The 15952-nt window shown below is 38.9% G+C and overlaps 1 protein-coding gene across 2 annotated transcripts in view; it reads left to right on the top strand.

Annotated features, from left to right (window-relative positions):
- Positions 1-15952, top strand: part of LOC117972821 (UV radiation resistance-associated protein-like) — a 77434-nt gene that overhangs the window by 19396 nt on the left and 42086 nt on the right. For both annotated transcript variants that reach the window (XM_059027951.1, XM_059027950.1), the window contains exons 8-12: positions 207-333; positions 5599-5683; positions 7366-7453; positions 7667-7727; positions 12147-12312. In XM_059027951.1, the coding sequence (XP_058883934.1) occupies positions 207-333; positions 5599-5683; positions 7366-7453; positions 7667-7727; positions 12147-12312 (527 nt within the window). The remainder of the gene's footprint in view (positions 1-206; positions 334-5598; positions 5684-7365; positions 7454-7666; positions 7728-12146; positions 12313-15952) is intronic.

Genomic DNA, 15952 nt, shown 5'->3' on the forward strand with positions numbered 1-15952 from the left:
ACTTTGAGGCAGTACTGTATTTACAGTTGGTCTAGGTTTGTGTTCACAAATACGTACATTTCTGCTACTCAAGATCTTTGGAGTAATTGCTCTCTCTAGGCACATTTTTCCTAGCGTGTTTTTAATTGGTGTGTTTTTAATAGTGGGTCCTCTGTAGAGTGTTTTGGTTTTGTAAATGTAATTCTGGTGTGTGTGTTTTATTTTAGAAGAAGGAACGGGAGTGCATACAGTTGAAGATCTTGGTGCTGCGGAGTGAATTGGAAAGACAGAAGAGAGCACTCGGGAGAGAACTGGAGACGTTACAGAAGGAACAGACGCGACTGCAGAGAAAAGGTAACGTGTGTGTGTGTGTGTGTGTTGGATTCATTAACATAGGGGTTTGGTAAATGTGTGTGTGTGTGTGTGTGTTGGATTCATTAAGATAGGGGTCCAGTCTAAAGCAGGATTGAGGACCAGCTTGCCGAGGTAAACACAAAACAACAACGAAAAAATATATTGTATTTAAAATCTCTTCCTGGGAGGTGTGTATGTATGTATGTATGTATATGTATATGTATATGTGTGTGTATATATAATATATATATATATATATATATATATATATATATATATATATATATATATGATAATGTATGTAATCTATCTATCTCTATCGCCAAATAGATGAGCCTTAATCCATAGAAAATATACACACTTGTTTCTGATGATGTCCAGCTGCTGAACACATGCCTATTCTTAATCCCCATCAATATAATCATTGCTGTCTTTCCTGTTTATACATCCAAGTTGCTAGGTTGTTGCTATGCAAAATCAACACGCACTGTGACATGGCAGGGATAACCGACAGCTTCCATTTGCCCGTGTGTGCCCATGCTGGACGAGTGACCAGAGGAGGCGTCGGTACACGACGTGGTCTGAATTGAAGATCATACACATTTATTTACTTAGTTATTGTATTTATTTATGTCATTATTTTAATAGCTGGGCACAACCCCAAGTACTCCTATCCTATAGTCATTTTTGCGATTACTGGCTATCAAACGCCGTGATGATATTTAATTCATATATTTAGGAAAAGTCAAAAACGGACACACACACATACGATTTACAACGGAATAGTAACATTTTAAATCCAGAATGGGTCAAATTGACCCGCATGGCGGTTCTAGTGTTAATTGACAAGGTTCAAAGTGCTTTTATATCGTCTCGGTAGGAACTTTACCCGTGTGTAGTCTTCAGATCATATCTGATTGTTTTCAGCTCACCAGAGGGTTTGGCCATTCGTTTAATAAGTACGGTAGGCCCATTCTTCTAAGGGTATGGCATTTTTAGCCTCCATGTATTTTTTCATTTCCTTTATTGGCACCACAGCTTGCTGCTGACAAAGCCTTGTGAACGTTCCAGCAAAAGGACGGCTACAAATGAATTCTAATAAATTCTGCACTTGTGTGTTCATGTTTATGCCTGGCACTACTGTAGAACTGTGCATTTTACTTCATCCCCTCCTGTAATAACTTCTCCATTATTGACTGTTTGCTGTATTCTGTACATTTTATTTTGGCACAGCAGAATTAAATTCAGTTTTGTGGGCGTCACATTCCCATCACTTTTTCCTCTAAACAGATTTTCCACGGATTCTTAGCATGGCCTTGTTTATAGGTTTGAAAAAGCATTTGACTTCCCTGACCTCTACTTAGCCGGATACTGACTAATAGCTAATAAAACCCTCTTACCAAGTTTTGCTAGAAATAATGGGGAAATTTTATGGTATTCTCTGAAGCCCTCAAAAGGTAGCAAAAAAAGGTGGATTACACCCGTCTCTAACTTATAATTAATGTCCCAACCACATGGCCCCTGCGCTGTCACTTCTTTATTTCTTTGAGAGGTGTAAAATCTGCATTTTGCAAGCTTTGGGGGCGGTGAATTGTTGTTGCAAGTCAACATTGTTTGCTGGTGAAATAGCAGAAAGTAGAAAACCATGACTGTTTAACAAGGGTGAACTCGATTTTTGGTAAGCCCTAGATTTCTTTTTGTATGAAGACTTAACCGTACTCCTTTTGGATAAATTGATTTTGTATTTCTTATTCTTTTTTGCTGTCATTTGGGCTTTAGGATTGTTTTTCCGCCTTACTGTAGCAGTTTTAATTTGCCATCGCTAAATCGTGCTCCACAAGGCATTATAAAAATGAGGAAATATGAAAACTCCCATTGCACAGCAGTGAGCCATTCCAGGTTTTTCTACCAGCTCCCATCACAGCTTTTTTACCTCTATGGGTTGTCTCGGCTCAGGCATGACTAATCTCACAGTAAAATCTGGACTGGCTCAAACCGCTATGCATGTCCCTGAAGATGCATGTCCCAAAGTGTATTGCTTTCCCAGGGCTCTTCAGGAGTGCCCTGACCCTGCCTCGTGTTTTTGCTGCCCAGCTAACACTGCCACTAGATGGCTTGCAGGTCATAGGGAGCAGTCATCATTGCCCAACACAGCAACACTAGTTCTTCTTTCAGCCTTTTGCCTGCAGGGGGTCGAATCCAGAGCACCGAGCCTGAAGTGTGAATGTGAGCATGAGGGTGTGTTTCATCTTTTAATCTGGAAGTTTTTCTTAAGTCTGAAAAAAAAAAAAATGCAAAACAACATTAAAACTGCTGTAGAAGAAACGCCATCTCTGAAATGACATATTTTTACGCATTCCTCCAGGGTCTCTACCAGCATGAATATGAAAAGATTTCATTCCACCCTTGCTTTGTTAATTGCTCTCTTTGATCTTATCCTCCAGGAGAGGAGTGGCAGTAAAATATAAAGAGCTGCTGCTACTCGGGGTACATGCAGGCTTCTTCTGGGGGTGTCATTGCTTTAAACAACATCCTTTCAAGTTTCAGGCAGTGTTTGCATTGGTAAAAACAGGCTGTGCTCCACATTGTAATCTGATAAAGATTTGTATCTTCGGGTAAAAGCACCTTGAGAGATAAAGCCATGTCACGTTGGTTCTTAATCAAGTTATGCAATTTAGGGTGCTAGGCTAGTCTAAATGGCCTGTTCTTTTTAGTATTGGAAAAATGCTGCAGTGTCTGCTTAATTGAATTGCGTTTTATTGTGCAAAAAGAGCTCTGTTACTGTTTTGAGTGGTTTCTCTGGCCGGCTCCTCCTTCACACAGCTCTGCAGTGCTTCATTCCTTCTTGGACCCCCTTGGGCAAGAACAAAACAAGAACAACATTGTTAAAGGCTTCAAAATGCTTGAACTTCGCTTTACAAAAGAGCAAAAGCATTTCCCTAAACAAACATGACTGATGCGGTTAATGTTCTAAACATCTTTCTAACACAGACACATGATGATCCACAGCATGTGTTTTCCATCCTTGAGGAAGTTAACGTTTAATGGCGTCCTAATTCTTTTTTTGTTTATTATAAACGTTCTCCCTCGGAGGAAGCAATTGTGTGCCGCGAATCGCTTTGAAGGAATCTTTATTTTAATGTTAATGCCCCCCCAATAAAAGCAACTACTGTAAACCAACTGTTAAATGGGATTTCACTTTATAGTCAAATTACCAGATTTAAAGCAGTCACTTAGATGAAACATCAGGGGCACAGACCGTTCTCATTGTACCTGTGCAGTGATCTTTATTAATACATTCTGTGCAAAACCTGAGCTGCTCCCATTGTCTTGTTTTGTAATCTTTCTTGCATTCAGTCAAATTTAATGACAGAACGGCTGAGTGAATTGCAATGATGATGATATTATTATTATTATTATTATTATTATTATTATTATTATTATTTATTTATTTGTATTAATGTTTGCAAATAATATATTACCTTTTATATTACCCTTGCACAGTATAAATTATATACTGATCATTTTAAACCATTGCAGACACCTAACCCACATATCGGTTTCACGGCTAATTAAAAACTAATTTAAACACCTTGTGCTACATTTTTTTTTCTTTTTTTCTTATATGCATCTTGCAATACTTCAAAGCAATAAGGCTATAATTCAACCCAATTGGCAAACCCTTTCCTGTTGAAATACTTCATCTTGATCTCTTCAGTAAAGAGAAAATAATTGCGGGCTGTCATAAATGACAAATCGCAGTCTTGTTGATTTGCAAACATTTATTCATAGAGCAAGAAGAAGCTGGACAGTGCTCAAACTTATTATAATATCTGAATCATTCAGATTGTGTATTGTGGAGCGCCTGGCAAGGGTTATTTGTAGCAATAATGAAATAGTTAGAAGGAATTTTAAGCTGTTTTTTGAGACGTGGTGCTAGAGCACAAAGCCACTTCTCCTGAATCGAATGTAGAATAATCCTTGAACATGCAGGCTGATCGTTATTGCTGTATAGAGAAGCCTCATGGGTTCTTTCTACGGAATGTTCTTTTCTCATTCTTTTTCAGTGTTCTTAAGACTCCTGTTGAACCCTATCCAGTGGAAAGAGACGTCTGTTCCATTATTGTTTCCTAATTCATCACTCTGCTTGGTATATACAATTCACTCAGCCTTGAATCAAAAATAAACTTCAGGGAAGAAGGGAAATGAGTAGAAGGATCTGGGTGGGAGAAAAAAAAATCCTGCTGGAGGGCTATCTTTATCACAGAGTACCTTAAATCTGGTCTGGTTTATACTTTATTTACTTGCTTGCAGACTACAAAACAGAGTCTCCACTATCCATGACCGTTGTTCTGTTGTGCTGTTATACCTGCTGAATTGAATTGAACTGTACTGAGCTGCTACAGCAAGTGTTGAGAGCTAGTGTTGAAGGACTCGTGTTCAACACTGCTGAGTGAATTATTCTTTTATAACTGGTTCTCATTTTCAAATGTTTCTTGCATTCATTTAAGTCCAATGACAGAATGACTGGGGAGATTGCACTGCTCCAAATTACTCTGCGTGGCTAAAACAGATGCAGAGCTTGAGCTAAGGAAAGCAGCTCTCTGAATTCAGGTGTTTTAATTCAGGTTTAAACATACTTTATGTTCCACACATTGTACTTGTTCTATGAATAGAACAGAATACTGCAGGAACGCTCCTGGAGTGCTGTGGGTATTTCACTCACAAGGACGGACGTAAACAGCCCATTTTGTTTTCAGTTATTTTTACATCACTTGTCCACCTGGAGGCACTATCTGCTAAGTTACAATTAAAATCTACAACCACAGTTGACAATTGGCCACTAATGTGTTTGTCTTCTTTACAAAAATCTGAAGACTGCGGATGGTATTAAAGGGAGGATTATTGGCCATAATACTGCAAGCAGTTTATTCCTCATTCCTTACTCTTAATCAGTGCTCTGGGCTCTTTTGAAAGGAAGAAAGAAAGGTTTTGTGTTGATGACAACATGACAACATGTTGATGGGAACAGCTGCAATTCAAAATGCATTTGCTTTCAAGACCAAAAAGCTCTTCAGGTGAGAAGTGGGATGTAAAGAAAGTCTTTCTTACAAGTTGACATTCCGAACATTTAAAGATCAACTCCAAAACAATACATCTATAAAAAAAGATTAAACTAATCCAAATGCATTTGATTGGTACAAGAATATAACACTGTTTTCATGCCTTGTAAATGCTTTTCTTTCTCTTTTTTTCCCTCTTTAGGGGAGGCGTTCTCAAACAAGCAACAGTCTTTGGAGACAGACCAGGAGTCCTTAACAGAGCAGCAAAAGGAATGCACTGCCAAAAGGTAAATCCCAACCCACGATTGAGTTTGGATTGCTTTAATTAGAAAGACATCTCAAAGATGTCAGTTAGTCATCCTGATGAATGGCAATTTATCATTTAAGTAAACCCAATATATACAAAAACCAAAAAAAAAAACATGTTGGCATTGTATGCTAGTCTGTGAACCTTTTTGAAATGCAACAAGATTGCATCCAAGACTAGCGGCCAAAAAAAAAAGTGATGGAAAAATTGCATTGCCTAACGCTTTCAACACTGCAGACTTGTGTACAGGCCTTGGAAAGATGACTCCACTCAGCACTGCAGAGTGCTCTAGCAGTATAGGAAAGAGAACTCCCCACTCTCCACACTGCAGAGCGCTCTAGTAGTACAGGAAAGAGAACTCCACTCTCCACACTGCAGAGCGCTCTAGCAGTATAGGAAAGAGAACTCCCCTCTCCACACTGCAGAGCGCTCTAGTAGTATAGGAAAGAGAACTCCCCACTCTCCACACTGCAGAGCGCTCTAGTAGTACAGGAAAGAGAACTCCCCTCCGCAGTTTTCAATGTGTAAGCCCCTCAACCAAGGTTGGGGTCAATTCCCGTTTTTCAATTCCAATTCCTTTTTAAAAAGGAAAAACAGTCCTAGAAACCACAAGAACTGTCAGCTCAGAGGACCCATCTGAAAGTCATGGGCTACACATAAAAAATAAACATATGAATTCTTCAGTTAACATTTGGAAAACAGGCAAAAACCTGTAGTTTAAAAGCAGAGCTTTCTCTTGTTTATTGTTGTAATTTTAAAAAGCTATATAAATGAGTTTAAGAGAACCCACCTGGGCATTTTCCCCACCCTGTAAAATGAGCGAGCCAACATACTTTACAAAGATTCCTTGCTATGTAGTGGCTGAGCGTTTCAGTCCTGTTTTTATTGTATTGTTCTATTTTAACTCCCTGCCTGTTTCCATTTTCCAAGTTTAAATGGAAGAGCTGAGTGTTTTCACTGCTCTCGCTAGTGCAGTCTGACTGCAGCACCCCACGCAGTATTTAAATGAGTGGAACCAGAATTTAGTGCGAGCTTAACCCGTTAAGTACCAAATTAATTTCTTTGAAAACAAAATCAGAACACAAGCTGTATTTATGTAATTTGATCATTTTACATTTAGGCTTTTGCAATTAACAAAATTAGAGTAAGTTGTCATAACAATGTAGTTAGAGAGCGTTTAAATAACAGGTATATTACTCTTTTTAAAATGCTCCAAAAATTATCAAGTAACCTGTCCTCAAATGAGAACGGTGGCACTTAATGGGTTAAAATTAAAAAACGTTGTTGTTTTCCAACTAAGGTTTTGAATGGGGGAGCACATGACCATGCCTAAGAAGGTGGCTCACTAACGTAAGATCCATAATAGAAGAGTTTGCTTTTAATAAAGTGCACGCAAACGACAGTTAGTCTATCATTGTTTTTTGCGTATTAAACATGAATTGGTATTGATCTTTACACCATGTTTGCTAGGGTTTCCCAAATCAGTTGTAAATGTATAGAGTCGCCTGCTTGTCATGCAGAGTGCTACGAATTGATATCGAGCTGCTCTAGCCAGTCTGGAAATGATATTGCTACCGAAACCATACCTCGATACATCGCGTTTTAGATCCCAAGCCTTTGTAATGCACATTATTATTATTATTATTTTAAATGTCTTTTCAGAGAGCTGTTTTTGAAGAGCAATGCACAGCTGACCTTCCGGTGTAGGCAGCTACTGTCAGAACTCTCGTACATTTATCCTATTGAAGTGGTAAGCTGGCAGTGCTTATTTCTGTCTGTGTGTGTGTGTGTGTGCGTGGTAAGACAAACTGAGTTGTTTTGTGTTTTGAAACCACCATGAACCAAAATATAAATCTAAATCTAAATGATCACCCAGAAATGTGTACAAAAAAAAAATGCATTTAGTTTGGCAAAGAAGATTTTGATTGTGTGATCTCTGCACTGTGCACTTTGTTTTTTACAGAGCAATCAAACGGATTACGTAATATGTGGAGTCAAGCTGCCAAACTCTGAAGATTTCCAAGGTACAGTATTAATGTTTTATGCCATTTTTAAATGGTTTATTTTATACAGAATGGGGATGTTGACCCTTAAATACAGCAAGTCTAAAAACATGTAGCCGTTTATAGTGCCTTGTATATTTATCCCATGCTTTTCCTTTTTTTTATATATATATAATATACACTTTCCATATAAATACATCCGCTTGATTCACCTTCATTTACTGTTTTCTGCTCACATGTAGAACATCTCATCAAACTGTCATGATCATTCTAACAAAACACAAGGAGACCAGTCATGCAAGGTTGGTTCCGCGGGGAAATATCTCGCTTCGGACAACAAAAAAGTCGAATTGCACAGAAAAAGAAAATCTCGCAGGAAGAGGATTCCCGAGAGGTTTATCTGTGTTTAACCCTTTCAGTCCTGGCAGGATCTCAACGTCCCACCTTATCTTAGCACAGTGTGTTTAACATGTGCCAGCGGAAATCACATTGGACTTTTTGAATTGTATAACTTAATTAACAAAAGTAATTCAGGACTGAAAGGGTAAAACAACATTCTAATAGGATGTCTGCGTTGCTTAGTGCAAACACAGCTATCAGTGGCTTTTCTACGTTAAACATTCAGTCTTAACAAAAAAACAACAATCCTGGGGGGAAATGTTTAACTGAAATAATGTATTTGAAAATGGTATTTGTTTTTAAAGGACTGTTGGGAATATTTCTGTTATTTTATTGAAGAAAACAAGAAAAATCTGGAACATTTTGCTTCTGAAGTTGGACATTTTAAAGAATAAGTTCCGTTCTTTTCACAAATCCTGTTAGTTCAGTTTTGACAGTGAATTGTACTGGATACTTTACCGTGTAAGGAGTCACACAGTAAAGCTGTTTCACTTCCTTAGCCACAGCACTGGAGGAAACAGCTGGGCTGGCTCTTGTGTTTTTTTTAGAATGCTGTTCTTAGATTTTTACAGTACATATGGGGTTATAAATAAATCTATACAAGTACATTGAAATACATACTTTGACAGACACTGTTCTAAAATCAATCTAATTTAAGTAGCATGTGCAGTCTTTATAGTATTGTATATGGACGTTCAGCATTTTTTTTCAGATGTGTCTTTTCAATAGCCAGTTCATATGAGCAAACGATCACATTAGTATTATTACTACAGTGCTACCCCATTATAACACGACCGGTTATAGAGCGGAATCGCTTAGAACATGGTAAGGTCGTGGCCCCCATTTCCCCCATAATGCAATTTGACTCGCAAACGTTGGGGGAATGCGCCAGATAAACAGTATGAAGCATGGCAGACAGCAAAATCTTTCTCTGTTAAAATGAAACTCGATGCGGTGGAAAGAGTAAGAAAATCAACAGTAAAACACACCACAGAACAGCGTATCAAACGACAGAGTCAGTGTGCAGTAAAACACACCTCTTCAGAGAACAGCCTATCAAACAACAGTCAGTGTGCAGTAAAACACACCACAGAACAGCGTATCAAACAACAGAGTCAGTGTGCAGTGAAACACACCACAGAACAGCGTATCAAACGACAGAGTCAGTGTGCAGTAAAACACACCACAGAACAGCGTATCAAACGACAGAGTCAGTGTGCAGTAAAACACACCACAGAACAGCGCATCAAACGACAGAGTCAGTGTGCAGTAAAACACACCTCTTCAGAGTGGCACCCCTCCTGGGTACTCTAACCCTCTACTTCATGAAAGTGTAAGTTAAAGGTTTTCTTTATAAAACCTGCCGCAGAACAGTCCAGGAATTTAAAAATCACTTCCTGTTTATTTGAACGGAGAGCTTGAGATTTCTGGCCAGCTACTTATCAGGATAAAGCAGAACTGGAGAAAACTGGCCCCTCTAACATGTAGATTTGGAGGGGTACTCCTACAGACTGCAGCCCCCTGAGTGACCCCCCCCCCCATGAAAATAAGGTTAAAACAACAGGTTTTATAGCCAGTAATAGACTTATCAATTGCGTGAGCCCAATAGCACGCAGTAGTAATAATGTTTCCCTAGAGGGGCCTGCAAGGAAGGAGAGGGTCAAATAACACAGCAAGCTTCTCAAGTAGTCAGTTTCTAAATAATACAAATTATAATGCAGTCCTTGCTTTGGTCCTGTGTACAGTACAGGGGTTACTTTGCATAAAGAGGCTTTCCCTTGACATGATGGTCTCATGCTTTAACAAAAAAAAAAAAGAAAGATGAATTATTACTTTACATTTAGAAAGTGTTACTCATCTAATGTCCTGCAACTGTGTGTGTTGGGGGAAGATCCTGTTTTAGACTTTTCTGCAATAGAAAAGCATGACTTCAAAGGGCTAGATATTAATAATGTAACCCAGGTTTGTCTGGGAGATTGAAGGACAGACCCCACTGCCTAGCCGTGATCGTAGCTTTCTGGATATTAATAATGTAACCCAGGTTTGTCTGGGAGATTGAAGGACAGACCCCACTGCCTAGCCGTGATCGTAGCTTTCTGGATATTAATAATGTAACCCAGGTTTCTGGGAGATTGAAGGACAGACCCCACTGCCTAGCCATGATCGTAGCTTTCTGGATATTAATAATGTAACCCAGGTTTCTGGGAGATTGAAGGACGGACCCCACTGCCTAGCCATGATTGTAGCTTTCTGGATATTAATAATGTAACCCAGGTTTGTCTGGGAGATTGAAGGATGGATCCCACTGCCTAGCCATGATCGTAGCTTTCTGGTCACAGACGGCTTCACGTCACAAATTAAACTTTATATAAAAAAAGGGGGAAACTGACTTGCGCACCTGTGCTGTGGCACATGTAGGTCCTGACACTAGAAGGCCTCGTTTATGTTGCAGCTGTGAACCATTTCGCCAAGGAGGTCTGTGGCTGTTTCGGTCTCAAAGCCGTATGTTCAGGAAGATGTAGTGAGTAGTTCCAGCATGCGTTGTTGCCTGAAGTGTGAAGGATTCCAATATGCTTAACACTTTCCCAGCACGATGCTTTCTCTGTTTCAAAGGAACTTACTCTTCCAACAGAGAAAAACAAACCAAAAAAAGTGTTATCTATAGCGAGTGTTTGAAAGGTCCTGGCCCGTTGTAGTTTTCTGTTTCTTTTGTCGTCTTGTAAGCGATGGCAAAGTATTATATCCTGCAGTGGGACAGGACTTTTGACACGCACTGTACTGTACATCATCGAATAGCGATGTGTTGTATTTCATTGGTCCTGTATCAGTGCAGTTTAATCCCAGTTAATGCGATGGAAGCAGAGTGTTGATTTGCAGTGTCAAAGGTCAGGATATGCAGGAGTTTCTTATGTTTTGTACCCAGTACATAACAAGGCACCGTTTGTGGCTTGTTGGGGAACTGTTTCAGAAGCGTTGATTGAGAGGTACTGTATGTGTCAATTCCGTTGTGTATTCTTCACAACACTATGCTCTACATTTTCTTCAAGTCTTTTTTATGCACTGTACCCCTTTCACAAATCTAGTTAACAGCTAGCAGGGCAGGCCTGGGAACTTCATGTCCATGTCCATCTTCATTTTCTTCTGGGCTGAAATATCATTTATTTTGAATTTTATTTGCATTTTGAATTGTTTTGGTTTAGGCTGATGAATTGTTGAGAGGAAAAAATTGCTGGTAGTTTAAATAATGAATTAAACAAATATTACATTACGAAAGGATATAATCAAACACATTACGAAAGAATATAATCAAATAATACATTACGAAAGGATATAATCAAACACATTACGAAAGAATATAATCAAATAATACATTACGAAAGGATATAATCAATGAAATCTTGATTATAATCTTGATTATAATCTTGTGTAGTGCTGCCATGTAGAGCAGTTTGTCTTTTCAGTGTTGTTTTAAATTTAACCAGCAAACCCTGAACCTAAGCCGGTAACACAGGATACAGGACAAGGCAGGTGACTTGAGATTTGAGAACGTTTGTGTTTGTCCTTCCCTCCCCCTTCCACTACATTCTAAAAAACCAAAAACAAAAACAACCAAAGTTTGGTTTCTAACAGCCAAGGGCATGTTACAATACCCACAAGTACCTCCCAGAATGCTGAAAACCCCAAAACAATGTATGAGTTTTGAGAATACACTAAAGCTCGTACAGGAATTGGATTTCTGACAATTCGATTACTAACAAGAAAGTGATGCACGTCTTGCTTGTCAAATTCACTTTGATCATTTTCTGGTCTTGGAGGTGTCCGTTGTTGCTTAATAAGATACAGGTGGAGATCGGTAAGTCACCAGTAGCACCAAGTGAAAACCTTTCATGGTGTATTTAAAGAGAACCCAGCTCTCATGCCATTTAAAATACCTGAATTCCAGAACCACAAAATGATACGTAGCATACAGAACATTTTAAAGAATAAAGCTGTGACTGAGATTTAATTTTGATTTTATTTTTGTATTTGTTTGTGCTGCAGCGAGGGACGATGGAAGTGTCGCGGTTGCCCTGGGTTACACAGCCCATATTGTGCTGATGATTTCCTACTTCCTGCAAGTTCCGCTCAGGTATCCAGTCGTCCACAAGGGCTCCAGGTCTTCAATCAAGGATAATATCACAGACCAGCTAGCGGAAAAGGAGAGAGAGTAAGTGTTTCGTCTTTCTTGTGCTGCTCATGGAGACTGAACTCCAGTTTTTTGATTGCAGTAGAAGAGTCTGTAGAGGAAAGCCCAGAAGAATCCATAGATTAAAGTTTAAACTGACAGTTTTATCTTCTCCAATCCAGTGGTGGCAGAGTCTTCATCAGGAAATCTGGGTCTCAAAACCTTTTATCAAACAAGGAGAACAACGTGTAAATGTCCATCTCATTTAATTTAGTTAAAGGGCCACACTAATCTAATGTATATCTGCGCATATGTCGTGCATAACATTTATTTCCTCCTCAAATAAAGTTCCGTCCCTCACAACTAATTTACATTTTTATAACAATCGAAATTCCTTTTTGAGTTGCATTTATGTATTTTTTGGTGTTTTTCATTTGTGAAATCTGATTCCCTGTTTGCATTGGTGTGCATAATGCATTTCCTTGTGATTTACAATCTTCATTCCAGTATCTCTCAGAACAGATTTTTCACATTGACCGGGATGAAACATTTTCTGGCAACGTTCACCCTCATAGGAATAGCTGCTGTGATTTTTTGAGGTGGTAATTCAGATCATGTTGTTTGTAAGGGATTTAGCACTGAAGCACTTGGTATCCGCTCAAAGTCCAAGTTCAGTCCTCAGTTAGCAGGAGATGAACAATGGGTATCGTTATTGATTTGGAAGGTTCTGTTTCTTTAATTCATTTTTAATGCATGTGGAAGAATACATGCTAAAGATGTTTCAATGATTACCAGGTTTACATTGTGTTAAACATTTAAAATGTGTTGTGTGGGGGGGGGGGGGGGGGGGGGGGTATGACAATCCATCTAGGATTAGATATGGGGTTAAAAAAAAAAAATAGACGTGATCCTGACTCGCAGCATTTAACCAACAGTGAAACAGCCAAGGATCTCGTGTCAGAATCACTGGAATTGATTCCAGAAGTGATCCAGCCCCAGATCTTTTTCAAAAGCTCCAGTGAGAACCAGACGTTGGTTCCTCATTGCTAAGCTGTGGCTTTATTTATAAATCTAATAGTGAGGGACCTTTCAGGAGACGTGGTCTTCTCAAAGCTTGCTCACACGAGTTGTAAATAATAATTCTCATCGCCTCATCACCCCCCCCCCACCCCCTTTTTGTTTTACCTAACCCTTATCTTTCGATCTTTCAAACAAGTTCTTTATTCATAATGTTTCTGTCATTGCAGATTAAATATGTTTGGCACGCTTCCTGTTTAATGCCTGGAGGAGGATGAGAACTCCTAGGTTAGAAATGTTATCCATGACTGACAGGCTCAAGTGCGCTGCATGCCTATACAATTATTTTATTATTGTTTTTAAACAAGACGTTCATTTTATAGCGCCGCTTTCTAAAAGCAATGTTCGTCAGCTTTTGCTGTATTTTGAGTTGTGTTTGTGTGCGTGCGAGCGTATGTGTGCTTTTTAAATGTTTCATTATTTGTTTTAATTTTCAGGTTGGTAACATGTCTGGTTTTAGTTTCAATGTTCCACAGTCTTGTAACAGTTTCCATTGCTCAGGGTAATAATGCTGGTGAGGACTTTGGCAAGTTGGAGGAAGGGAATAGAACCGACCAGTCAGACTAAACAACTGTCACTGCTTGGCTCTGTGTACCAGAGCAATCGTTCTGCATTTTCAGGAGTCATTAAGCATCTTTGTTCGGGGAGCTTGTATGAATTTGCAAATCCGCCACCGTTTCTACCACTGATGCCTCCTAAATCGTTTCACCTAGAAACTTCATATTCTCTGGGTTTGTTTTTGGTCTCTCTCATCGTGGACAAAAGCCTTTGTCCCGAGGTGTCCCTTTGTGACGAGGACAGTTCTGCAGTATGTTGTGGTGTTATTGCTAGGGTGGTGTATAAGATGTGTGAGTTATATACCAGGGAGACATTTTATTCTTGTGTGCCTTATTCTCTGGAAATTCTGGCACGGATGAGAACATTACTAAATCAACTGGCCTTGCAATTCATCAAAAGACACTTGAAGTCCGATTTTCTTTGTGGAACGGCACAAACCCTGCTATATGCTTTGCTTTTTTTAAATGTTATTTTTTTAATAACATCCTAAACCTGAAACCTGTTTCTCATTCCCTTGAGCTGCTTTTAGAGACCTGTTTGAAGCAGAAATAAAAAGCCAGCTAGTGTGTCAGTGCTGATGAGCAGCCTCCTGATCTCCTGTCCCCCCTGCGGATCAATAATGTACTTGTCACGCACCAGTCAGTGAATTATTCCTACACCCATTTTAACTCAAGGTTTGTCTGGAAATCCTTTTGGATGCCACATGTGGATGAATCACTTTGCAGCTTTAAAAACAGAGTGTTGATAAATGATTACCTGTGGTCACACAGCATGATGCAGGCACCATGGCAGCTGGCCAACTGATTTTCTTCTGTCAATATCAGCCCCTTGTCTGACTGTAACTCTTCACAAGTCAGGGAAGAATATATATATATATATATATATATATATATATATATATATATATATATATATAATATATATATATATATATATATATATATATATATATATATATATATATATATATATATATATAATATATTGCCAGCTTTTCTGTTTTTGTTTTACCTTTTTAATTAATAGTTCTTCACTGTTACGGAGTGACATGTGACAAGCTAGAAAAATGACTCTCCTGGAGGGTAAATTAATTCCTTTCTGCAATGATTGTAGATCTGAATTCATAGGTAGCCCAATACATGCCTTGGGAACTTGGTGTTACATAGAACATGTCTGGACTGTGCAGGTCTTTAAATCCGAGCACGTAATCATGTGGTGTCTCCTGATTTATCTCGAATCACCTAATGTTACCTTAGGTGAGGTAGACACAGGTTAGTGCAAATCGGGGTCTGCAGAACCAGTAGAATATGATGGGGCTTTTCTTTTTAAATTACACCTGTTTGCACTTTATATGCTTAAACTGGTATGTTTAACATTAAAATAAGGCCAGAAGTTTGATCAACAGCCATCTCATGTTCTGTATTAGTCCTGCTTCCAACATCCTGCAAGATGCATTGGTGCTGATGAATTGTAGTGCGTTTCTATAACGTGCTCTACAGCATTAAATAATACAACCCTTTCAAGTGATGCGGTCCGTTTCTATAAATACCATGCTCTGATTTCTCCTCGTGTTGGAGTAGTTAAACAGGCACAGGGGAGCGAATGTCAAGATCGCTTTTTGGATACGACTGCTCTGGTTGTATCTTCACATCAGCAGACTGTGTGCTGCGAATGGAAATCGACCTGGGTGTTAACATTGTTTTTTTTATTTTATAATGTATTATGTATATGTAATAGCATTGTCATGTGACCACGATGACCCTGTGCAGAATGGAATGTAACCATAGCGACCATGGAAGTACCCAGCTTCACATCACACCCCCCTGATAAGGAGTGCAGATCATGTTCTGCAGTGTAGGGCACTGCAGTGAGGCTGTTTCCAAATGTTGTTTTTATTTTTTGAACATGTTCAGCCAGGGAGATCACACTTTACTACTTTTTAAAGTAATTGTAGCAAACAAAATAGTTCCATAAAATGTCTGCCGTGAACATCCATTTGTTCTATATAGGTCTCAAATGTGCAGATTTGAAAGAAACACATACTATC

This window comes from Acipenser ruthenus, chromosome 8, assembly GCF_902713425.1.
Source record: "Acipenser ruthenus chromosome 8, fAciRut3.2 maternal haplotype, whole genome shotgun sequence".
NCBI lineage: Eukaryota > Metazoa > Chordata > Actinopteri > Acipenseriformes > Acipenseridae > Acipenser > Acipenser ruthenus.